Source organism: Leptopilina heterotoma, unplaced genomic scaffold (genome assembly GCF_015476425.1).
Source record: "Leptopilina heterotoma isolate Lh14 unplaced genomic scaffold, ASM1547642v1 Lhet_0, whole genome shotgun sequence".
NCBI classification, from domain to species: Eukaryota; Metazoa; Arthropoda; class Insecta; order Hymenoptera; family Figitidae; genus Leptopilina; species Leptopilina heterotoma.
The window spans coordinates 696936-723715 of NW_025110811.1; the positions used below are offsets into that span (position 1 = coordinate 696936).

At 21.9% G+C, this 26780-nt stretch overlaps 3 protein-coding genes across 7 annotated transcripts in view; 2 read left to right on the plus strand and 1 right to left on the minus strand.

The window, feature by feature from the left end:
• Window positions 1-16781, minus strand: part of LOC122500353 (protein NDRG3) — an 81651-nt gene extending 64870 nt beyond the window's left edge. Inside the window, exon 1 of the mRNA XM_043609539.1 lies at window positions 16402-16781. Coding sequence (XP_043465474.1) covers window positions 16402-16451 — 50 coding nt within the window. The 5' untranslated portion in view covers window positions 16452-16781. The remainder of the gene's footprint in view (window positions 1-16401) is intronic.
• Window positions 1-18783, plus strand: part of LOC122500784 (chymotrypsin-2-like) — a 31932-nt gene extending 13149 nt beyond the window's left edge. Inside the window, exons 2-6 of one of the 4 annotated variants that reach the window (XM_043610064.1) lie at window positions 10246-10396; window positions 13274-13523; window positions 14037-14177; window positions 14553-14733; window positions 18761-18783. In XM_043610064.1, the coding sequence (XP_043465999.1) occupies window positions 10246-10396; window positions 13274-13523; window positions 14037-14177; window positions 14553-14711 (701 nt within the window). In that variant the 3' untranslated portion in view covers window positions 14712-14733; window positions 18761-18783. Of the gene's footprint in view, window positions 1-9904; window positions 9959-10245; window positions 10397-13273; window positions 13524-14036; window positions 14178-14552; window positions 14848-16166; window positions 16188-18760 lie in introns of those variants that run through there. The other 3 variants (XM_043609986.1, XM_043610145.1, XM_043609913.1) reach the window with 3 other exon arrangements.
• A 5777-nt stretch (window positions 18784-24560) lies between these two features.
• The window catches only part of LOC122501013 (peptidyl-prolyl cis-trans isomerase FKBP2), a 53982-nt gene continuing 51762 nt past the window's right edge, over window positions 24561-26780 (plus strand). The window contains exon 1 of one of the 2 annotated variants that reach the window (XM_043610263.1): window positions 24561-24869. In XM_043610263.1, the coding sequence (XP_043466198.1) occupies window positions 24664-24869 (206 nt within the window). In that variant the 5' untranslated portion in view covers window positions 24561-24663. The remainder of the gene's footprint in view (window positions 24870-26780) is intronic. The other variant, XM_043610348.1, reaches the window with a different exon arrangement.

The following is a 26780-nucleotide window of genomic DNA, read 5'->3' on the forward strand; positions in this document are numbered from 1 at the left end:
ATTTAAAATTTTAAATGCCGTTTGAAAATAGTTCACAGTACTTTACAAGTTTTCACAAGTGACAATTTTAAATTCTTATTATTTCTAATTTATTAAAGATACTCATCATTATTCATCACTAATTTAAAAATAAATTTTCCTTTCTTCCTTCCTTCGTGGATTAGCTATCATAAATCATTGATAATATCTAAAAAGTTTGAACTTAAAAATTACCAATAATACTTTCTGCATTATAGTTACAAAATAATGAAGAGAGTATAATTCTATAGTAAAATTTCTAGTGGAATTTCTAATCAATACCATAAATTGTAATTATAGTACGAACAGTCTATAATTCCACTTTTAACCTAATAGTACGTATAAAATATTAAAAATTCGAGACTGAATTTACAACAATCATCATGTGAGATAAGATTATTTCCTGATTGGCTTCTCGTTTGCAATTCCATGGTTTTTCAAGTTACTTATTTCCGTTTTATAGAATATCTAACTCACTATTGCGATTTATTTGGCAGAAGAAGGATAACGCTCGCAGTCTTGCTATAAACTATTCAGGTAACTTGGGTCAGCGTGGCAGTGAAAAATCGGGCTCTTCTGGGGGTTGCGGAACGTGTCTGATATAGGTAAGAGGATTTTAATGGAGACAAACGCAGAGACCAGTTACTTCCTTCTTGTTAAGAAAGTATACATCAAAGACATAATGCGATAATTGTATCAGGCATATTGTTTATAAAAACCAAAATCGCTCTTAGAACAATGTTTGTCACTCTGGAAACGATATTTTCTAACTTTACGAAAAATATTATGACAACGTAAAATTATTTGTACATCAGGGATCAAACCATTCTCTAAATTTGAATTGGTAAAAATGTGTACTAATTTGAATTTGTGACTGACTTTTTGCTTTTGAATTAGTTAATTTTACTAATAAATAGTAATTTCTACTAATTTATTAGTAAAGTTTACTAATTCAAAAGCAAAAAGTCAGTCATTAATTCAAATTAGTAAACATTTTTACTAATTTAAATTAAGAAACATTTTTACTAATTTAAATTAGTAAACATTTTTACTAATTTAAATTAATAAACATTTTTACTAATTTAAATTAGTAAACATTTTTACTAATTTAAATTAGTAAACATTTTTACTAATTCGAATTAGTAAAAATGTTTACTAATTCAAATTTAAAGAGCAGTGAAAGTATTTCAAAATACGAACTTTACGGACCAAAAATAAAAAAAAATATCGGACCATTTACGGACCAAACTGACAAAAATATAATCAGTCCGAATCAAATATAAGAAAATATTTTACTTAAAACTATACATTAAATTTGTCATAACTATAAAACATGAAGAAATCGATTACTCCGAGTCGAAGACTCGGAGTAATTGATTTCTTCACGTTTTATAATAATTATAGATGGCCCAGTGATATAATTATAAGAATATTGTTACTCTAACATCTTCAAAATTATTCTCATCATTTCAATTCAATTATTATTTTCCAGAATTTTAAACTAAAATTCTTCTTTAAATCAATTATTTTTAATATAATTCTCGAAAAAATCCTTTGACAATTTTCAAATTAATTTGTTTACAATATTCAATTTTGCGAAATTTCAATTATTCGTAAATTCTTCTTCAATTAAATATATATTAGAAAATAAAAACTTCAAATAATATAAAAAAAAAAAAAATTCAATTAAACTTTTAAAAAAAAAATTAATTTCAAAATTCAATTATTTCTAATAATTCACGCTATATTGCTTTTAATATTCAATAATTATCTAAAATTTCAATTGAAATTCATTTTTAAATCAATTTTTATTAAAAAAATTCTACTAGAATTCAATTCTTTAAATACAAATAAAATGCAAATAAATAATTTATTGAATAATTGAATGTTTCTTCGATTACAGGACAAAAAATCCAATTTCATAAATCCAGACCGGAAAGTCCAAAAAAAAAAGTCCAAAGTACAAACAATCTAAAATAAATAAAATCGTCCAAAATAAATAATGAAACTTGTAAAAAAGCCACATTTTTACTTTTGTGCTATAAAATCGGAATTATTTTCAACATTTTTGATAAAATTTTTTACAAAAATCCAATTATTTTCATAAATAAAAAAATTTCTAGAAAAATTTCAATTTTTCTATAAAATTTTTAAAACAATTATTCCAAGAAATACAATTATTTTCAACAATTTTGATAAAATTCTTTACAAAAATTCAATTATTTTCAAAAATAAAAAAATTCTTCACAAAAGTTCAATTATTTTCATAAATAAAAAAATTTCTAGAAAAATTTCAATTATTCTATAAAATTTTTAAAACAATTATTCCAAGAAATACAATTATTTTCAACAATTTTGATAAAATTCTTTACAAAAATTCAATTATTTTCAAAAATAAAAAAATTCTTCACAAAAATTATTCAATTATTTTCATAAATAAAAAAATTTCTAGAAGAATTTCGATTATTTTATAAAATGTTTTAAAAAAGGGAAAGGTACTTTTTGACCAGAACAAAAAATCAAAAAAAAAAAAATAAATCCAAAGTGAAATTATTTGCTATTTTAATTTTTTGGATTTCATTTACTTTGGATTTTTTGGTTTGGACTTTTTGTTTTGGACTTCTTGTCCGGATACCGTTTCTTCAAATTCAATTTTCATAAAGAATATTATCAACAAATTTTTAAATAATTGAATTCTATCAACGAATTTCAATAAAATTTTCAAGAATAATTATATTTTTCGAGAAATTCAGTTAAAATTAATATTAAAAATAATTTAAGAACTGCGATTGAGTTTTATTATTTATAAAAATAATTGAATTCCTAAAAAGAATTTTATTCCTAAAAATAATTGAATTGCGGAGAAATTTACAAAATTTATTTAAATAATTGAATTCTTTTAACGTATTTTAATAAAATTTTTTTAGAATAATTACATTTTTCGAGAAGTTCGATTAAAATTGAATTAAAAATAATTGAAATTCTGCGATGAGATCTATTATTTGTGAAATGAACATAATTAAATTTCTAAGCATAATTTTATTACTCCTGAAAATAATTGAATTTTTGCAATAATAACTTCTTCAAAATTAAATTTTTTTTTAGTGTTCTTAATTAAAATTCTTCTATAAATCCATTATTTTTAATAATTTTTGAAAAAGTTTTTGAGAATTTTTAAATTTATTTGTTTATAATTCCATTTTACATAATTTCAATTATTCGGAAATTCTGGATTTAAATAATATATATTAGAAAATAAAAACTTCAAATAATTTTAAAAAGAAATCCGCAATTTTGTTAAATTTTTTTTCTAAATAATTGAATTCTTTTGGAATGTTTTTTTTTAAATAGTAGATATTGAAAATCATTGAATTGAGAAAAATTTTTGAAAATAATGGCAAAAATTCAATTTTTGAATTTTTGCCAAGAATTTTATTAAAATTTTTGAAAATAATTGAATTTTTGCCAAGAATATTATTAAAATTTTTGCCAATAATTAAATTTGGAAGAAGAATTCTATTATTTATAAAGATAATTAAAGTTCTGGAAAATTCTTATAAGAAATTTTATTCAAATATAGTAGATATTGAAAATCATTGAATTGTGGAAAATTTTTGAAAATAATTGAAATTTTGACAAGAATTTTTTAGAATTTTTTAAAATAATTAAATTTCGAAAAAGAATATTATTTATGAAGATAATTGAAATTTTGACGAGAAATTTTTTAAAATTTTGAACATAATAATTGAATTTCTGCTAAGAATTTTATTACTTTTGAAAATAATTGAATTTCTGCAATCATTTGTTTGCAGATTCAGATTTTCAAAGATTTTAATTTGAAACCTTATCAAAATTCAATTATTTCTAAAAAAAAAATCACGTTATAATGCTTTTAATATTCAATTATAATCTAAAATTTTGTGTCAAATTAATTTTTATTAGAAAATTCTACTAGAATTCAATTATTTAAACAACAAAAAAATTTATTGAATAATTGAATATTTCTGAAAATTGAATTCTCATAAAGAATTTTATTAACAAATTTTCAAATAATTGAATTTATTTGACGAATTTAAATAAAAGTTTTTATAATAATTACACTTTTCGAGGAATTCTATTAAAATTGCATGAAAAATAATTGAATTTCCACATGGAGTTTTATTATTTATATGAAAATAATTGAATTCCTAAAAAGAATTTAATTTACGAAAATAATTGTATCTCTGTAAAAATGTTATTATTTATAAAAAAATGAATTATTTAGAAGAAATTTATAAAAAAAAATTGTAAATAATTGAATTCCTGTGAAAATTTTATTATTGTATGGATAAAATTAAATGTTTGCGTAGAATTTTATTAAAAAATTTGTAAATAATTGAATTCATTTGGAAAATTTGATGAAAGTAGTAGATTTTAAAAATCATTGAATTGAGAAAAATTTTTGAATATAATTGAAATTTTGCCAAGATTGTTATTATAATTTTTAAAAATTATTGAATTTCGGAAAAGAATTTTATCATTTCTAAAAATAATTGAAATTTTAACGAGAATTTTTTTTTTTAATGTTTGAACATAATTGAATTTTTGCGAAGAACTTTATTAATTTTAAGTTTTAAATATAATTGTATTTCTGCAATTATTTCTCTAAAATTCTTCAAATTACTTATATCGTTGAATTTACGAACTTTTCGTCTTTTTTCTATATCAAATGACGGACTTTACGGACCTTTTTTCAAAAACAAAAAATAATTTATTAAATCCTGTTAAGAATCCTTTTTTAAAATCATTTATTAAATCCTTTTTTAAATCTTTTTTTAAATCCATTTTTAAATCCTATTTTAAATACTTTTTAAAATCCTTTTTTAAATACTTTTTAAAATCCTTTTTTAAATCCTTTCTTAAATACTTTTTAAAATCCATTTTTAAATACTGTTTCAAATACTGTTTTAAAACCTTTTATAAATACTGTTTTAAATCATTAAAATTTAACTCATTAAATTCGTGCAAGATTATGCTGCTGTACAATTGGAAAACGCCAGACAGACGCAGTAATGGTTAGTTCCGAACGAGTAATCGCCTGTATTAAATCTAATTACACGAAAATAGAATAAACAGTTATAAATTAATCAATATTTGTTTATTCTCTATATTAAGATCTTCAAGAGGATATATAAAGTCATTATTTTCGAAAAATAAATTTTATCCTAAATTCTTATTAAACATTTCAGAAATTTTTTCCCGAACTTTCCAGTCGATTTGCCGAAAATTGAAAGACAACTTGAAAAGGATATTCCGATCATCTCCGAATATCCTAATAGTGAAGCAGTCTTTCTAAAATTTTAATTTTTTTTAGCTAAGATTTACTCAAAGTAAAATGGAATAAATTTTTTTCCTTGGCATTGTTAAAATATAAATAGAAATCTTGTAAATATATTTCCTTATTAATAATGTAACACCCATAATAATTCCACCTGAACAGGAAAAGAGAGCAAACTCAAGGCGGATTTATCGTAAAGCCTCTAGTTAAAGTCTCTTAACTAAAGTTTGAATCCTATTCGCACAAATATGTAAATAGCAAATTTTAAATTTTAATACAAGATAATACAAGAAAAAAATACATTTTCAAAATTCAACCAGATGTGCGTCTATAATCCTACCGATCTGAAGCTAATCTCTTTAAAAAATAAATTCAACAATCAGGTCTAACATTTTTTTTTTTTAGATTTTACACGTTTAAAGAATAGTTTAATCTAGAAAAATATTTAAAGAAAAATATGAAAAATAAAAATTCCAGAAGTTGTACAGATAAACTTATTTTGAGTAAAGAATTTAATGAAAAAAAATATATCTTTGATAATTTACATACATACACAACAGATTGTTGTTTTTTTCCCTTATTTTACACCTTGCGCGGTGTTGCCATTTTATATGTTTCCTTTTATACATACAATATATACGTTGTGGAAATAGTTTATTCTATTATTCAATTTTATTTTTCTTTGCTAACATTGTATATGTCATTCACGTAGCACTTGTTACGTTATTCGGAACTCTGACAGAGTTTCGACACTAAAAACGTGATACGTGTCGTCAAGTGTAACATGTTCTTCAAGAAACAGTTTTCCCGTAAACCTTCAACAAAGAAATTTGCGACTTTCAAATGAAACCGCATTCGCACCTGTAGTTCCTCTTTTCAAATTTTATACAAAAATAAACCAAATATATTCTACAAAAGTTATTCTACCTTTTTTTAAAAAAAATTTTTCAAAATTTTTTGAAAAGAATATGATAATGATTCTATCACTCAGTCGTCAAATAATTAAAAATTAAAGTTAACTTTTGAGTCAAGCGTCAAACGTCAAAGTTTGGGTTTAACGTTCGAGTCAAGCGTCAAGCGTCAAACGTTAAAGTTTGAGTTTAACGTTTGCATTTAACCTTTGAGTCAACGTTTGGCTCAAAGTGAAATTTTTAAAAAAGAAATTATTTAATTTTAACATGAAATTTTATGGTAATTCGAAAAAAAATTGTTGTACTTGCTAGTTTCCAAGAAAGTGATTTTCGGAGGCTCGAGAATAATGGAATCATCTGATTTTTTCTTGACTTTGCTGCCAATAAAAGTTGCGATGGCACTGTCAATTTGATGATTCGTCAAGGAAGATGAAAATATTTTCACAGGATTCATTGGTATTGAATAAATATTCTCCTCACTATGGTAAACTATTGATGAATTTTCGTTAATTGACATTTTTTGGAAGATTTTTTCTACACTGATACAATCGTTTGAAAATTTGAATGTTTCATCGCGCAGTTTTAGAGAAAAACTAAAATTAGGTACATAGTTTGAGCTATTGATACTCTGCTGCATTGAAATGCTTCACTAATTTCTAACAAATGAAGAAATATATAGTTAAGTCCTCTATTGTCACCAACAGGATGAGTTTGATTATGTATCAACTTGAACTGATTTTGAAAACAGACATTAGCCTTCGTACTCGATAATTAATTTTAAAAAAAGTAGCAAAAAGTAGCTTAAAGACAGAAAAAAGTATAGTCAAAAAGGAGCTATCGAAAAATTAAACTTGACGATTCAATTTTTTTATAATTTCTTAATTACATTCAAAAATGGAATAATTTTTCAATAAAATATTTAAATACCTAAGATTTATTTTGTCTACAGGTATTAAAATATTTCAAATGATTTCAATGTAACGCATTTTTGAAATTTAACTATTTCTAAAAATTACAAAAGTTCTTTCAAAATTCAATCATTTTTTTCTTGAAATTTATAAATAAAACTATTCAAAACTTTAATCTTTTTATTTTATTTAATTCTAAATCAATTCTTATTAGAAAGTTCTACGAGAATTCAATTATTTAAATAATAAATAATTTATCTGAAAAATTGAATATTTCTTAAATTTGAATTCTAATAAAGAACTTTATCCAAATTTTTTAAAATAATTGATTTCCTACGAAGAATTTTAAAAAACATTTTTAATAATAATTAAACTTATTCAAGAAATGTAATTAAAAATTAATTGAAAATAATTATTACACTCTAAGAAACAAATTATTTCAAATTTTTTAAAAATAATTGAATTTTTTGAAAGCATATTATTCAAAGTTTTAAAAATAATTCCATTTTTAGCGGAATTAATTTAAAATTATATTAAAAATAATTGAAATCCTGCTAAGAATTTTATTATTTATAAAAATAATTTAATTATTGCAACGATTACTATTAAAACGTAAAAAAAATAATAGAATTCCTGAGAAGAATTTTATTATTTATAAAATTAATTGAATTCTTGCGAAGAATTTTTCAAAAATCTTTTTAAAGAAATTATGTTTATCAAAAAATTTTATGAAAATTGTGTTTTAAATAATTGAATTTCTTTGAAAATTATATATTATTTATGAAAATAATTGAATTCTTTCAAAAAATTGTATTAAAATTATATTCAAAACAATTCAATTATTATAAAGAAATTTATAAAAATTTTTGATAATTGAATTCATTTAAAGAATTTTATTATTTTTTATGAAAATAATTAAATTCCTGCGAAGAATTTTATAAAAATTATATTTAAAATAATTGAATTCATCTAAAGAATTTTATTATTTATGAAAATAATTGAATTCTTGCGAAGAATTTATTAAAATTGAAAAAGGAATTGAATTTTTTCGAGAAATGTTATTATAATTATTTGAAATTTGAAATTATTGAAAATTATTCAATTCTTCTATAGAATTTTTAAAAAATTTATATTAAACTAATTGAATTCTTTCGTGAAAATTTTTTAAAATTGTATTTAAAATAATTGTATTCTCGCGAAGAATTTTACTATTTAAGAAAATAATCAAATTCATGGAATAATTTTGAAAATAATTGAAATATAATCAATTGAATTTTATTTTTAAAATTTTGAAAATAATTCAATTATTCAAATTATTATTCAAATATTCAAATTATTATTTATGAATATCATTGAATTCTAGCCTAAAAAATTTGTTAATTTTTTCAAAAATAATTAGAATTGTAGCGGAGAATTTTATTAAAATTTGGGAGAATAATTAAATTCTTTTAAGGATTTTAAAATTACATTTGTATAAAAATTAATTTAATTATTCTGAAAAATGTTATTAATATTTCGTAAAGTAATTGAATTGTTTCGAAGAATTTTATTAAAAATAAAGAAAAAAGAATTGAATTCTTGTGAAAAATGTTATTATTTATGAATATAATAATTATATTCATAAATAATAATTCTTTCCAGGAATTTAATAAAAATTGTATTGAAAATTAATAAATTATCAAATTCTGGCGTAAGAATTTAATATTTATTAATATTTTTGAAAGTAATTGAATTTTGGAAAAGAATTTTATTATTTACAAAAATAATTGTAAATTTGACGAGAATTTAAAAAAAATTTTTGAACGGAATTGATTTTTTCTGAAGAATTTTATTACTTTTGAAAATAATTGAATTCTTGCAACGTTTATTATAAAAATTTTTAAAAATAATTGAATTCCTGAGAAGAATTTTATTATTAATTCTGTTTTAAATAGAAATTTTTTTTATTTATGTAAATAATTGAATGTTTGAGAAGAATTTTATAAACATTTTTTTTTAAATTATTCAATTCTTTTGGGAACTTTTTATAAGAATTCTTATTCTTTGCTATTAATTGAAGATACTTGTTAGTCCAAATTAGTTCTGACATTTTACAAAAAACTAAATTTTCCATTAAATTAAATTTAAATTAAATTTAAAACCTAAATATTAGGGAAGATGTGAACAGACTTTGACGTATCAAAATTTATGTCGTGTCCAATCAGGAAAAAAGTAATGGTCTTTCTTTTTAATCACATTACTGACAATAAATGTTACTGGTGTCGAAATGATTCTAGGTCAAGATAAGCGTTCTCCTGTCATTAAAAAATACGACATATTCGAAGAGAGAAAGAGAGCTATTAATGGAAAATCAATTTCTTAGAAATTATTTCTCGATTGCCAAATCAATTTCATTGACAAGAAACTAAAAAAATTAAAATTAAAAAACTAACAAAATCTCAAACTTAGAAAAATAGGAAACAATTTTCCCGAAATATAGAAAAAAAAATACCTTTCTCACACATATGGAAAAACATATTCAAATTCTTCTCTTGACTCCCTTTATATAAAGAGCAATAAATCTGTAATAAAATTGCATTCATATAATGATTAATATAATAAAGGAAATGACGATTTTTATTATTCTACTTACATTCAAGAGATAAGAATATAATTTTCCGAAAAGAATACATTCATGTGGTTTACGATCAAGATAGGCAAAGAATATGAATACCATGTAACTCTGAATGCTTTTCACAGTTTATGAACAAACATGATGCGGTTAATAGTTGTAATAATTTTCAGTGTTTTTACATTCAGTTGTGGTGAGTAATTATTTACTACCTGGGAAATCCGGAGTTTAATTTAAAAAAAAAAACGTGAAATTTAAAACCATGTTTATAAAATTAGTAATATCGTAGTTATTCATTAACGGTTTATTTTCATTCTCTTCTATGTGAGATAAGAACCTCTCGAATACAAGAACTAAAAGTTATTCTTTCAAACTTGATAAAATGTTATTTTTCCTATAAAATGTTTCATAAATGCTATAAAAAATTTTAATATGTTAATAAATAAAAAAAGATTTATTAAATTAAAAATTAAAATACAGCTTCACCAATTGCCCGAGTGGTTGGTGGATCCGATGTACCGAAAGGGAAATATCCATATCAGGTTCATATTGACTACTTTGGATCTTTTGTTGGTGGCGGTAGTATTCTTAATGAACGGTATATCCTAACAGCAGCTCACTGCATTTATGGGTAAGAGTAGAACAATATTTCACAATTTAATAATCAAACTTTCGGGATCACAGTTTCTTTTTCCTTTAAAATTTAAATTAGTAAATTATTTTCTAAAAATACTAAAGAATCTTCATTTAACCGCGAATTCGTCTTATTTTAAATTTTAATACATATTTGCCTCTTGTATGAGTAGATTTTATAGAAAGTAAATTTTTACTAAAAGTAAAATGAAAATATACATTTTTATGTCTTGATTAATTTTATAAAATCTACTCTCTAATCAGGACTCGAAGTCAGTGAAACTATTCAAAAATACGGACTTTACGAACCAAAAATGAAAAATTACGGACCATTCACGGACCAAACTGACAAAAATATAACCAGTCCAATTCAATTACTATTTTTAAAAGTTTTCAACTAAAATTCTACTTTAGATCAATTGTTTTTAATAATTTTCAAAAAAGTTCTTTGGTAAATTTCAAATCCATTTTTTTACAATATTTAATTTCACAAAATTTCAATTATTCCTAAATTCTTCAATTAAATGCATAAATGCATATTAGAAAATTCATTTTTAAATTTTAAATCAATTTTTCTTAGAAAATTCTACGAGAATTCCATTATTCAAATACAAGAGTAAATAATTTATTGAAAAATTGAATGTTTCTCAAAATTGAATTCTCATAAAGAATTTTATCAAAAAATTTTTAAATAATTGAATTCTTTTGTCGAATTTTATTACAACTTGCATGAAAATAATTACTTTTTTCGAGGAATTCAATTAAAATTGTATTAAAAATAATTGAAATTCTGTGCTGAGTTTTATTATTATATTTATAGTAAAAATAATTAAATCCTGAAGAAGAATTTTATTACTTTTAAAAAGAATTATTGAATTTCTGCAATAATTTTTAACTTCTTCAAAATTAAATTTTTTTCCAGTGTTTTTACCAAAAATTCTTCTATAAATTCATTATTCGGAAATTCTTCAATTGAATATAAATTAGAAAATAAAAGTTTGAAATAATTTAAAAAAAAAATTCAATTAAACTTTTTCAAAAGAATTAATTCTACAGAATTGTTTGTTAAAAATATGAAAAATTAAGAATTTCAATGATAAAAAAAAAATTTAATTTAAAACCTATTCAAAATTCAATTATTTCTAAAAATCCACGTTATAATGTTTTTAATATTTAATAATAATAAAAAAATATTTATTTATTTATTTTTTTTATTTTATTTTCTATGTTTTTAATATTTAATAATAATAATCAACAATTTTAATTGAAATTCATTTTTAAAACAATTTTTATTAGTAAATTCTACAAAAATTCAATTATTTAATTACAAAACTAAATTATTTATTAATTTAATATTTGTTAAAATTAAATTCTCATAAAAAATTGTTTCAACAAATTTTTAAATAATAAAATTCATTAGACGAATTTTAATTAAATTTTTAATTGATTTCGTACATAAATAAATCTACAAATGGCTTTCAAATTCTTTATTAGAGTTTCTATGAATAATTAAATTCTTTTGACGAGTTTTTTAAAATTATTTCAAAATAATGTTTTTTATAATAATTTTAATTAAAAATTTGGAAAATAATTGAATTAAACAAAGAATTATTTCAATTTTTTAAAATAATCTTGTCTGTTTATAATTATAATTAAAAATTTGATTAATTCAATTTTATTAAAATTTATTCCTAATTGAATGTCTGAAAAGAATTTTACTATTTATAAAAGTAATTGAATCCTTCCAAAGAATGTTATCATTTATAAAATCAATTAAATGTTTGCGTAGAATTTTATTAAAATTTTCGAAAATAATTGAATTGTGGAGAACAATTTAATCATTTATAAAAATAATTGAAATTTTAAGGAGAATTTAAAAAAATTTTTAAACATAATTGAATTTCTACGAAGAATTTTAATACTTCTGAAAATAATTAAATTGTCTTTTTAGAATTTTCTGTAAATTTATTAAAATAATTTAATTCTTTTAAAGAATTTTTTAAAAAAACAATATTCAAAAGAATTTAGTAATTCTCAACAATTTTGCTATTTATGGAAATAATTGAATTCTTGAGAAGATTTTTTTTTACAGTTTCTAGAAATAAATGAATTCTTTCGATGAATTTTAACAAAATTTTTAAGAATAATTACATTTTTCGAGGAATTTGATTAAAATTGGATTAAAAGTAATTGAAATTCTGCAATGAGTTTTACTATTTAGTATTTATGAAAATAATTAAATATATTGCGAAGAAATTAAAAAAAATAAAATTATATTATTTTTAATAGAATGTAAAGAAATTTCAATTATTTCAAAAATTTTCAATTATTTGTTTATAAAAATTCAATTATCTTGAAACAATAGAATTGAAAAATTTTAAAAATCTTATTTTCAGAATTTTCAAAAAAACTTTGCGAAAATTCAATTTTATTAAAAAAATTTAAGTGTGTATCTTTTTTAAATTAACTAATAAAAATTTTAATTATTAATACTCGCACTAAGAAGCATAAAAACATTATAATGTGACTTTCTATAAAATTCAATTATTTATCAATTATTAAATTAAAATACTTTGAAAATTCGATTTGTAAAAAAGTTTTTAATGAAATTCATTAACAAATTTAATTATTTTCAGTTGAATTTCACAAAATTTCTATTAATTCGATAATTTTTTTGAATATAAAATTTATTTTTCTTATTAAAAATATTTGAAAAACTTTACAAAATAAGTAAAATGGATGAACATTGACAAAATAAATTAAATCGGTGGTGAAAATTTAAAATAGTGGAGACTGTGATTCCTGAAAGTATAAAATATATCTAAGAAAAAGACATAATTTATAAAAAGTTAAAAATATTTCTCAATAATTTTAGACGAAAAATAAAAGGTCACGTGATAGTGGCTGGTGTTAGTAATTTAACCGAAATTGGTAATAAATATCTTGTTGATGAATTCATCGTTCATAAAGATTTTGACACGAAAAAGAAGATAAATGATATAGCACTAATTCGATTGAGGGTTGACATTAAATTCACTGATTCAATAAAACCGATAGCTTTGCCTAATGTTGATGTAGAATATTACAATGGACATGCCGTACTTACTGGTTGGGGTCAACTAGCTGTGAGTATTGAAACATTCTATATTGTTTAATATTAAAAAAAATAAAATAAAATAAAAATCTTTACTCTTTATTGTTTAATATTTAATGAACAATAGTTTCGGTATTTTTAATGCTTATCAAAATTTTACTATATCAATTATTAAATACTCTCTATTTTTAACTTGTTCAACTTTAATTAATAATCAAATAAAGGATTACTGTCGTGTTTCAACTCAATTTAATATCATTTGTTACAAATTTAGTTAGAATCTGTGTTTTATTAATTGTGAAGAAACTTGTTTTAAAATAGAAGAAACGCTTTGAAAATCTATATCCTTATAGTTTAAATGTGTCTCAAGGTAAAATTAAATACATTTATTATTAATAAGTATTTGATTTAGGATAAAAGAAAAACTTGAATATTACAATTTATTTGATATTTTTATGAGAAATTTCGTTACCAGGAATAAATAATTCAAAAATGAATAATTTATACTTTATATTACTGAACAAAATTTAAATTTTATTTTTAGAGTAATCGGCCAGTTGCAAATATTTTACAAGAAATTGAATTGAGCGTTATTTCGTCTGATAAATGTCAGAAATATTTTAGTCAAAATATTGAGAAAACACAAATTTGTACATTAACATATGGAGGAAAGGGAGCTTGTAATGTAAGTTTTGCTAATTATTAACTATCATCATAATTATATACATGACTGAGAAAAAAAATTCTTAATTCAAACATAAGTATAGCTAACCAAAAAAATATGTCTGAATTAAATATATTTTATAATTAATAATTTATTTAATTGAATTAAACGTAATTTTTTATTGGATCAAACTTCTTATGTATTGAATCGAAATTATTATGTATTGAATCAAAATTATTATGTACTGGATCAAAATTATTATGTTTAATTCAGAAATAATTTTAGACTGTATAATAAAAATAATTATGTTTGATTCAAATATATATATATTGTTTTCTCAGTGTATAATATGTATTTATAAATCAAAATATTTAAATTTTATAAATTCATCTAAAGGGAGATTCTGGAGGACCACTTTCCTCGAATGGCACTCAAATTGGAATCGTCTCGTATGGAAAACCATGTGCTAAAGGCTATCCCGATGTTTATACAAAAGTTTACGCTCATCTTGATTGGATACAAAAAAATATTTTGGGCATTTTGAAAAAAAATTAACATCAATAATTTTACCTTGAGGGTAAATTTAATTTTTTTTATAGTATTTCGAATGAATATTTAAGGTACAAACGTTTATAAAAAAATTATAAAACAATTTTTTTAACAATGTTATAGACAATTTTTATAAATAACACAGGACATTTTCTTTTTGCTTTAAATATAATTGTTACTACAAATCGAAATTTATTTTTTAAAAAAATCATAATCTAACTTTAAATGTTTTCTTTATTGATGATTCATTTATTAAACTTTTTCAAAAAAATTAATTTCAAAATTCAATTATTTCTATAAATTTTCGCTATATTGCTTTTAATATTCAATTATTATCTAAAATTTTAACAGAAATTCATTTTTAAATCAAATTTTTCTTAGAAAATTTTACTAGAATTCAATTATTTTAATACAAAAATAAATATTTGAATGTTTCTTAAAATTAAATTCTCATAAAGAATTTTATCAACAAATTTTTAAATAACTGAATTCCTTTTGACGAATTTTAATAATAATTCAATTAAAATTGCATTAAAAATAATTGAAATTCTGCAATGCGTTTTATTATTTATGAAAATAATTGAATTCCTAGAAAGAATTTTATTATTTTGCGAAAATAGTTATTGAAACCCAGTAAAAATTTTATTATTTATGAAAATAATCATTGAATTTTATTATTACGAAGAAAATTATAAAAAATTTGTAAATAATTGAATACCTGGGTGAAATTTTTATTATTTTATGAAAATAATTAAACGTTTGCGTAGAGTTTAATTAATTTTCTTATAAATAATTGAATTCTTTTGGAAAATTTTTAAAAATAATTAAATTTTTGCTTGGATTTTTATAAAAATTTTTGAAAATAATTAAATTTCTAAAGATAATTGAAATTTTGACGATAATTTTTAAAAAATTTTGAACGTAATTGAATTTCTGCGAATTTGTAAACTTGTTTATTCGCAAAACGAAAAATTTGAACAAATAAACGAAAATTGACACTAAATTAATTAAAGAACTAAATAATTAAAATTAAACAATAATAAATTCGAATTAAACCGTTTAATTAATTAAAATCGCAATTAATTTTATGTTTTCCCGCATAATATTTGCTCTCGAATGTCGTTTCCTAAATATTGATAGATAAAAATTTAAAGAGAAATTTTTTTCTTTTTTCTTTTTTTTTTTTTTTAACAAATGATAATAATTAATTGTGTGACAATCACGCGATTTCACTGAATGAAATTGTTGTTAAAATTAATTACTCTTTGATTTCTCTTAAAAGCAATTAAAAAAAAGTTTAATTTTCAAATATATAAAGACGAATGAGGATTTTAGAAAACGTCAATTAAAGTTTGTAACTGTATTCTTAATGTCTAATTAAGTAATTATTATAATCACTAAATTAAACTGTATATGAACTTTTTAAATTTCTATTTCTTAATTTTTTTTCGATTTTTTCAGATTCAATCACAAGCGCCAGTTTATGATTTCAAAACTTTTAAAGTTTTAAAATTTTTTGATATAAAAACTTTATATACAAATTTCTCTTTTGTTTTATTTTTTAATCACGCGTGGTTAAAAAATAAATTTTAAAAAAGAAGGAAGATAATTATTAATTTTGTTTTCCAATTTACTAAAGTTAAACTCTTCTCGAGAAGAGGAAAAAAAAATATATAAAAATGAATATTTGACTTACGATTGAAGAATTTTGGAGTCAGCGTTTGTTTCCCTCGACGGAGTAAGCATTGTGGGGTATAGGAGTCCAATGTTTCAAAGGCAATGAATTCTGAAAAAAAATAAGAAAAAAATATTCATTTTTAATGTCTCATAGGAGACACATACGTGGTTTGAATTTGACGTATACACTCTACATGTCAGAGGGGGACGTTTGCTTTGAGAAACGAGACAATTCGATGCGGAATTGCATTGAATTTCACTCCTCTGTTATATGAACATTATAGTCACATTTCCACTGACACATATCAATTTATTGTAGATTTTTACCTATTGTAACTGATTTTTCAAAAAAAAAAAAATTTCATTTGTAAAGAAAAGTACAAAATTAAGAAAAATGACAAAGCAAAAAATTTTACGTTTTGCAGGGCTCGAACTAGGTCCGTAAATACCGTAAGGGTCCGTAAATTTTTTAAGAATTCAATTACTTTCACTAATAATAACATTTTTCATAGAAATTCAATTTTTTAAAAAAATTTTTCATAAAATTCTAAGCAAGAATTCAATTATTTTCGAAAAAAACGAAACTCTTCACAGAAATGCAATTCTTCTTAAACATTTTTTAATAAAATTTTTCTCAATCATTCAATTATTTTCATAAATAATAAAATTCATCGCAGGATTTCAATTATTTTTGAAAATTTTAAATAAAATTCTTTGCAACTATTCAAGTAATTTAATATAAACAATAAAATTCATCGAAGGATTTTAATTATTTTTGATACAATTTTACAGGAATTGCTCGAAATTATAATTATTCTTGATAATTTCAATTCTTCGAAAAGAATTAATTATTTTAAAAAAAAAGGTTTTTTTTAAAATTCTTTTAAAGAATTCAATTATTTACAAAAATATTAGAATTTTTCGCAGGAATTCAATTATTTTCAAATATTTTAATAAAATTGTTCGAAAAAAATACAATTATTTTGAGGTATTTTACTAAAATTTATTCTTTGCAGAAATTCAATTATTTTCAAATGTAATAAAATTATTCGCAGAAATTCAATTATGTTCAAAATTTTTTTAAAATTCTGTTCAAAATTTCAATTATCTTTATAAATAATAAAATTCTTCTTTGAAATTAAATTATTTTCAAAAATTTTCATAAAATTCTTGGCAAAATTTCAATTATTTTCAAAAATTATCCTTAATTCAATGATTTTTAATATATCTACTATTTTAATAAAATTTTTCAAAAGAATTGAATTATTTAAATAAATTTTAATAAAATTCTACGTAAACATTTAATTTCTTCCATAAAATATTAAAAATTTTACAGGAATTTAATTATTGACAAATTGTTTATAAATTTATTCAATTATTATTGAATAATAATTATTAATAATTATTATTCATTATTATTAATAATTATTTATTCAATTATTTCCATAAATAATAAAACTCATTGCAGAATTTCAATTATTTTTAATACAATTTTAATTAAATTTCTCGAGAAATTTATGTAATTATTCTTAAAACTTTTATTAAAATTCGTCAAAAGAATTTAATTATTTAAAAATTTATTGACAAAATTCTTTATGAGACTCGAATTTTAAAAAGCATTTAATTATTTAATAAATTATTTAATTTTGTATTTAAATAATTGAATTCTCGTAGAATTTTCAAAAGTAATAAAATTCTTCGCTAAAATTTGATTATGTTCAAAAATAATAAATTTCTTCTTAGGCATAGGAATTCAATTATTTTCACGAATAATAAATCTTTTCGCAGAATTTCAATTATTTTTAATAAAATTTTCATCGAATTCCGCGAAAAATGTAATTATTCTTAAAAATTTTATTAAAGTTCTTCTAAAATAATTCAATTATTTAAAAATTTGTTGACAACATTTTTCATTTGAATTGAATTTTATAAGAAAAATTCAAGTATTCAATAAATTATTTATTTTTGTATTTAAATAATTGAATTCTCGTAGAATTTACTAATAAATATTGATTTAAAAATGAATTTCAGTTAAAATTTTAAATTATAATTGAATATTAAAAGCATTATAGCGTGAATTTTTAGAAATAATTGAATTTTGAAAAAGTTTCCAATCAAAATCTTTGAAGATTTAAATTTTTCATACTTTTAACCCTTTGAGGACCAAATTTTTTCTTAAAAAATCACGAAAAAATGAATTGTAAACAAATGGATTTGAAAATTCAAAGGAGAACTTTGTCGAAAATCATTAAAAATTGTTGATTTAAAAAAGAATTTTAGTTAGAAATTTTGGAAAATAATACTTGAATTGAAATGATGAAAATAATCAATATCTTCATGTTTTATAGTTATGAAAAAAATTTAATTTATATTTTTAGGTAAAATGTTCTCTTATTTGACTCGGACCTTATTTTTAAATACTTTTCACTGATTCGAGTCCTGGGTTCTATTTGTAATATTTGAAATAATAATATTTTCAACTGAAGCTTAAGTCTTCATTGCATCTAAAATAATTAATGAAAATTGATTTTCGTTTTACATAATTAAACAATTTAATTAAGATAAAAATAATACAAACTTATTTAAAATTCTTCGCTTCTTTTGTACCTCTTTTCTTCAGTGTGATATTTGAGAAATTGAATATAAAATTTAATTCTCATGCAAAATTTTGTTTAATAAAAATTATTTCAAATAATATTCAAATAGTTTAATTAAAATTTCTCTTAAAATCGACAGTCGATTTTGTATAATTAACGTCAAAAATATCAATATAAGCTTCTAAGTGTCATTTTTTTACTTTCTCAATAATAGAAAATTTTTTACGATCATTGATTCCTATAGTATTTTTTCTTCAGTCTGTATAATGAAATGTTTAGAAATTTTGAGAATATTGTCTCGATAAAAAAAAAATTTGCTTTACTCAGAAAATGATAAACACGTTGAGTATCAGGGGACTTAAGAAAATGTTGTGCAAGCAAGTTCTTTGATCCGGATCCTCAAATGTTTCATTGCCATATAATGCCTGTGAGAGTCAGGTGAAAGTATTTCACATAAATTGTTCGAAAGATATCTTTCTCCTTCTACAAATTTCCTAACCTTGATCACTTAATTCGTTTCTATCGATTTGAGAAGAAATAATAATTATTATCTACGTTTATTCAAAATTTTCTTCCAAACGAACAAAATTTGTATTTAAGTAATTTTTCCAGTCTATTTTTTTCACTCTATTTTTTAAGTCCATTTTTCAGTCTTTTTTCATTTTTTAAGTCTATTTAAGTCTATTTTTTATATCTATTTAAAAATTGTTTGAGTATTTCTTTAAGGAAAAAAAAAATTATTATGAAATATCAAGTAATAAATAATTATTTACAGACGAGAAAAAGGAGAAAAGTAAAGGTATTTCCGTTAATTGCTGTAAATTAATTATCGAGTTTAAAAATTATAAATAAAAAAAGCATTCTCTCAAAAAATATACGAAAACTTTATTTGATTTAAAAAATAAACCGATAAGTGGAGGTCAATACTTATCAGTTTAACGTACACCTAATCAAAAAGGATTCACGATTCAGAATACAATCGCAAACTTCATTACTAAATATATGTATAGCACAATCTCGGAAAATTAATTACTAATATTGACAATTAAAATAGATTTTCTTCACACATAATATGCGATGAATATTTGAACAAACCTAATTTCCGTATATCTCAACTCAAAAATAAAATTTACGATTTTTAAAATAATGATAAAAAAAACATCACTTCAATTTGTGAATCTAATTTAATTACTATATCTTCGTTCGTTTAGACTGTGATAATACTTTATAATACTTATACACAGGTTAAAGGCCAATTTATTAAAAAAACAGAATTTAACTAAATAATCAGCTAATTTATTCAACAAACTTTGACCCCATATCTTATAATCTTTCATTTACTTTAATAATTTATAATAATGTTTCATTTACTTTAATAATTTATAATAAACTTTCACTTACTTTAATAATTTATAATAATCTTTCACTTACTTTAATAATTAATAATAATCTTTCTTTTACTTTAATAATTTATAATAATCTTTCATTTACTAAGTTAAATATTGCACTTTCCAAATATAACTTTTATTTTGCTAACTCCAAACTTTTTCACTATTAAGTTGTTCATACAATGTGTATTATAGAACTGATTGAAAAATTTTAACGCCAACACCCAAAAGATACCTTAATGTAAATCAGATAAAAAGTTGAAAGATATTTCTAAATATATACTATTGTGATTTTCCTAATTGTTTTAATAACTAATTCTTATCTTATCTCTTTTAGTTTCTAAAAATATATTTTTTTTGACGTAAAAAAGAAGGTAATTATCATTAAGTTCCATACTCTCTAAATTAATTAAAAAATGTTTACTAATTTCAATTAGTGATTTTTTGCTTTTGAATTAGTAAATTTTACTAATTTATAAATTAGCAGAAATAACTATTTATCAGTAAACTTTTATAGCAAAATTATACTTCAATATTCCTTTAATACTGTAATAATTATCTTTCCACATAAATTAAATTTTTTTTCTCTATTTTAATTTATTGAGAGACTATGCGAAACAAAAGTGAATTATTTTCGTTTCATATACTGAAAATAAAAAAGTAGATAAATAATGTAAAACAATAAAGTAGATAAACAAAAAATAATAATAATAAATAATATAATAATACAATAATACAATAATACAATAATATAATAATATAATAATATAAAAATAATAAAAATTTTTTAAAAAAAGGAAATTCTTGAATTGATATTAAAGAAAAAAAAAGTGAGGATTAATTTTCTTCAATTCACAGTGCTGCTTTAATGATGAAAAGAAAGACGAAATTTTTGAAAGGAACATTACAATGGGTGAACAGGGAGCACAAATTGTGGAAAATTGCTTTGCATAATTTAGTAACATCGTCTGCGTAAATACACACACTTTTTTTGCTATAAATATAAAAAGAGAATGGAAATCTTAAATAATAATGCTATTCAAATGAAAAAGTAATCTACTTTTTTTGTTTAATAATATTTTCTATTGATGAGAAGCAAATAGTGACAGGTTTATTATAGAGTAGAATGTATAACTATTAATAGAATCTAAAATCGGGTTTTTAAAATCCAAAATGGCGGATCCAAGATGGCGGATGAAAAAAAATTAAATTCTATCGAATCTCCTTGAAAATTATTACTTGAGGGTTTTCGGGGTCGCTGATTATGAATATGAAGTTAAATTTTCAAAATTCAAAATGGCGGATCCAAGATGGCGGATGAAAAAATTAAATTCTGTTGAATTTCCTTGAAAATTGTTACTCGAGGGTTTTCGGGGTCGCTGATTACGAATATGAGGTCAAATTTTTAAAATTCAAAATGGCGGATCCAAGATGCCGAATGAAAAAAATGAAATTTTATTGGATTTTCTGGAAAGAAGTTTAGATGCTGTTGGACAAAGAATCTGTTACGAAACAGAGGAAATTGCATTTATATAAATAAAAAATTCCACTTGTCATTTCAATGCAACGAAAAATTTCCAAAAATATCAAAGGGGAACAAAATTGGTGGAAAAGTGAAAGAAAATTCTTTGCAACTCCATATACATCATATACAGAGTTCGTGGAACAGCTTGAAATTTGAAGATGCGCACTTCTTGAATGGAGAGGGCGTCAGAAAATTCCTAAGTGGCCCCTTTACAATCTCCTCTCATTCAATTTTCACAAATTTTCAACAATAAGAATACTTGTAAATACAATAAATTTGAATTGCATAAAAAAATCCCTTTTTTACCATTTTCAACCTAAAAACAATGTTTTTTTTAAATAATCTTCGCAAACATTCAATTATTTTCATAATAAAAAAATTTTCACAGGAATTCAATTATTTAAAACAATTTTTCTAACATTTTTCGAAAAAAATCAATTATTTAAATAGATTTTTAAAAAAATTCTTTACAAGAATTCAATTATTTTTATAAATAATAAAATTCTTCTTGGGAATTCAATTATTTTTTAAAATTTTAATAATAATCTTTGCAAGAATTCAATTGTTTTCAAAAATTTCGATAAAATTCTCTAAAACAATTCAATTTTTTTTTTTTAATAATAAATTCTTCGCAAAAATTCAATTATTTTCATGAATAATAAAATTCTTTGTCAAAATTCAATTTTTTCATGAAGATTAAAATTCTGCGTAGAAATTCAATTATTTTTGAAATCTTCATTAACATATTCTTCACAGAAATTCAATTATTTTCAAAACGTTTAATAAAATTTTTCATTAACATTCAATTATTTTGAAAAATAATAAAATTCTTTAGACAAAATTCAATTATTTTCAAGCATAATAATATTTTTCGTAGAAATTCAATTATTTTTGAAAAAATTAATAAACTTTGTTCAAAGAATTCAGATTTCTTGAATCGATTAAAAAATTCTTAGACTTAATTAATTTATTTTCATAAATAATCATAATCAAATGTTTAATTACAATTATAAATAAACACATATTATATATTTTATAAACTTGAAAAAAATTTTTCATAAAATCCAATTACTTTAAATATTTTAAATTAAAATTATTTTTAAAAAAATGCATTAATTCAAATAATTCAAGAATGTTTCTAATATTTTTCGAAAAAACCATTTCTTTAAAAAGATTTTTTTTTAAATTCTTCTTAAAAATGCAATTATTTTTAATATAATTCAAAAATAAATCCGCTAAAAACGTAATTATTCTTAAAAATTTTATTAAAAATTCTTCAAAAACATTCAATTATTTTAAAAAATGTTGATAAAGTTTTTTTTTCTTTTCCAAAAAAATGGATTTAGTTAAGAAAAATGTGAATATATTAAAAAGTCTTATTCCCAGAATTACTTTTCCTATTTTCAAAGACAATTTTTTTAGAAATATTAGAAAAATTTACTTCAATTTACTCAAAAATAATTTTTAATATCTAATTGTAATGTTCAAAGAAAATTTGAATAATTTTTATATAAAAAAATTAACATCAAAAATAGTAAATTTTGCTAAATGAAAATTCGTTATTTCCAGAGTTAATTTTATATTGAAAATTTGGTAAAATATACTTTGAATTTAGTAAAAATTATTTTGGAATTAGCACCAGCAAACTTATTTTATATTTGTTACAATATTTTATAATTGTCAACAAATTTTTAAATTTAAAGATTCTGAGAAATAATAGATTTTTAAGTACCAGAAAACTTTAATTTTTCCAAAGGTTGCGGAAAGTAGTCTCTAAATTTAAGTTAAAAATAACTGATTAAGAAGCAAAAAGTCAGTCACTTATTCAAATATGTAGTAATATTAGTTAAAAACAACTGATTGTCAGTTAAAATGTTAAAAATAACTGATGTTTAAGTAATTTTTTTTTTTCAATTTTAACTAATTTTTCAGTTATGTTTTACTGAAAATCAATTTTAACTGATTCAGAAGCAAAAAGTCAGTCATTGATTTTCAGTCAAAACCATGATTTTTAACTGATTCAAATTAAGAGAGTAGATTTTTTTGATTTTTTTCTTCAAGCATAACTAAAAATTTTTCTAACTTACACAAAATTACTATTTTTATAAGTCTTTCATAAAAATAAGTGAAAAAGGGGAGAAAATGTATGATTTTAGATGTTTTAGTGAATTTTTAATAATTTAAGGGAATAAAAAAGGGGAGAAGGGTAAAAATAAGATTTAGGAAAAAATTGGAACTAACTATGATCCCTGCCGTTCGATTTTCTTTTAAAAAATCACTAAATAAAAATAATTTTCTGAAAGATTTAACCAATTTTCTTGATATAGTCAAAAATGTAGTCGGAGTCTTTTCTTCAAGAATTTTCGAAAACAGAAAACAAGAGAGAAGAAGATAAACTTTGGAAAATAGAAAGACGCATCATTCAGTTAAAAATGGTGTGTGAGTGAGAATGAGAGAAATAATTTCACGCAAACAAATCGGGTGTAGGTATATATATAGAGAAGAGAAGAGAAGAGAAGAGAAAAGTGTGACCGAGAGGGAATAGTAAAGTCAAGTCAGAGACCTACATACACACTCTGTGGGGGCCAATGAGACGGCGCAATGTGGCATACCATCAACCGTCCTTGTCCCTCTTCATGATATCTTTCTCCCACAACGATAGCTTCACTTGTGTATCGGGTTCTCTGGATCCCTCAGTCGTTGCCGGCATACCGTCACCGTTGTGTGTTTCAAAAAGACTACAATAAAAAATTAAAAAAAAAAAAATAACAATGTCTCCATTCCATTCAGTTTGTGCAACAAGCTTTGCACTTGTGACGTGGTGTTGCGTTTTCATAAGTCTTGTTCAAGCTCACACAGACCTTAAAGTGGAAACAATTTACAAACCCGAAGTTTGTGATAGAAAATCACAAAATGGAAATCAGCTGACCATGCACTATACAGGAACGCTCCAAGATGGTACCAAGTTTGATTCAAGGTCAGTCATTAATTCTCGAACAAAAATTATTTTCCCCTGGAGATCTTATCTTCGAAATTCTCTTCTATTACGAAAAAAATACTTCTCAATTTTCTGCTTTTGGAACGATTGAATTTGAACTGCTTCTTTTGCTCGAACCATGTGCTTGAAAATACTTCAACTTTCTACCAGAAAGATTCAGCACTTCATGGGATTAAAGTTTTTAATCAATGAAACTATTCACTTTGAAAATATTTAGGTTCTGTACCAATAAGTCGAAACGAATCCTACTATCATCATTAATGATCTATTTAATTTCTGAATATTCTGAAAACTATTCTTAATACAATTTTGGGGTATCCCAATTTTGAATAGGTACAATTTGTACAGTAAATCCGACTTTAATTTTACAACTCAGTTTTTCTGCAGATATCAAATTGGGACAAAAAGCGATTCGCTTTTTGTATTTGATATCTGCAGAAAAACCGAAAAGATTAGATAAAACAAAATTGTACTTCTAATCTTTTGGTGTAAAATTGAAACTCGGATTTTTGAAGTTTTTGAAACTAATTCTATTTCGAAGTAAATTAATTGAATCCAAATATTCGAACGGTTTATATATTGAATCAAGTGTTTTGCTCAGAGTAAACGTGGTTTCTGATGGTATTCACAGATTACGTGGCGTCTGCTTCTTCAGATCAACTACGTGTCACTTCTTTAGGTGCTTCACATACAGTGTATTTAGAATGACGTGGTACTTGAAATTTTCTGATAACAACAATCCTACCATAAATGATATGTTAACAACAATAAATGATATGCTAACAACAATAAATGGTATGCTACTTATAGTGTCCATTTACTTTATCAGATCCAATTTTATTAAATTTACCAAACTCTTCAAAATTTGTTTTCTTCGAAAACACTTATGTTCGCATCATCTTCATATCTTCAAAGATAACATGTTTCTAAAAATAAAAAAACATCGCCAAAAATCAGGAAAAATACTTTCGCCTTCTAATTCCCTTAAAGCATTTCCTTTACTGCCAATTTCTCCGAAAACTTGTTCAATTTAAAGTTTTCGTAAAGTATAAGAGACTATATATTTTTCCAGCATTACGTCACTCTCTTTCAAAAAGTCCGTCTCTTTATCTCATTAAAAGAAAAATCTCCATTTCAAATGAAGCGAATCTTATTATCTAATCGAATTTTTTGAATTGGACATTAAACGAATGTTTGTTGTTAACTTTTTTTTCCTAAAATTTAATCACGTGGCTTTCTTTTTTCTTCTTTTTATTAATGAAAAAACTTATAGGAGAAAGAAATATTCTTCACGAAACCATCTTGGTTTTTGAATTATTTGCGCAATTTTTGGTGCAAATCTACACATGTATTAAAGTAGAGAAACGTGCCTTGCAAAGTAACATGCCTCAACGGGAGAGAAAGAGAGAGAGAGAGAGAGAGCAGCAGCGGTTTGAATTGGTACGTCTGCAAATTGCGATGGTTTGCGAAGTAAACTTGGTAAATTGATAGCCTTTACGTGCACGTATTTTACATGGTTATACAGTTTATGTGCTTAGTGTTACTACTCTTAATAGGCACTTTTTGTTGTGACTATTAATTATTTATTAATTTTAGGGTAAGCGTGACAGTGAAAGAATTGCGATAACAGTGAATGGACAAATTACATAGAACTGCAAAATGCGACAATTTTTATGTTTGATATCCGAGTGGTTGACAATTTGTTTTTGTGCACTGAACAGTGGGTTTTAAAATTGCCTAGAGCGTCGGGAATTAGAGAAAAGTGGGGGTAGAGCCTCAAAAAAATTGTTTTTACTGGTTATCTTCACTTTCTTCTTTCTTCTTTCTTCTTTTTAAAACTTGGAACTTGAACTTTAAGATCCATTTGTTCAAAACCAAAAAATAGAGAAT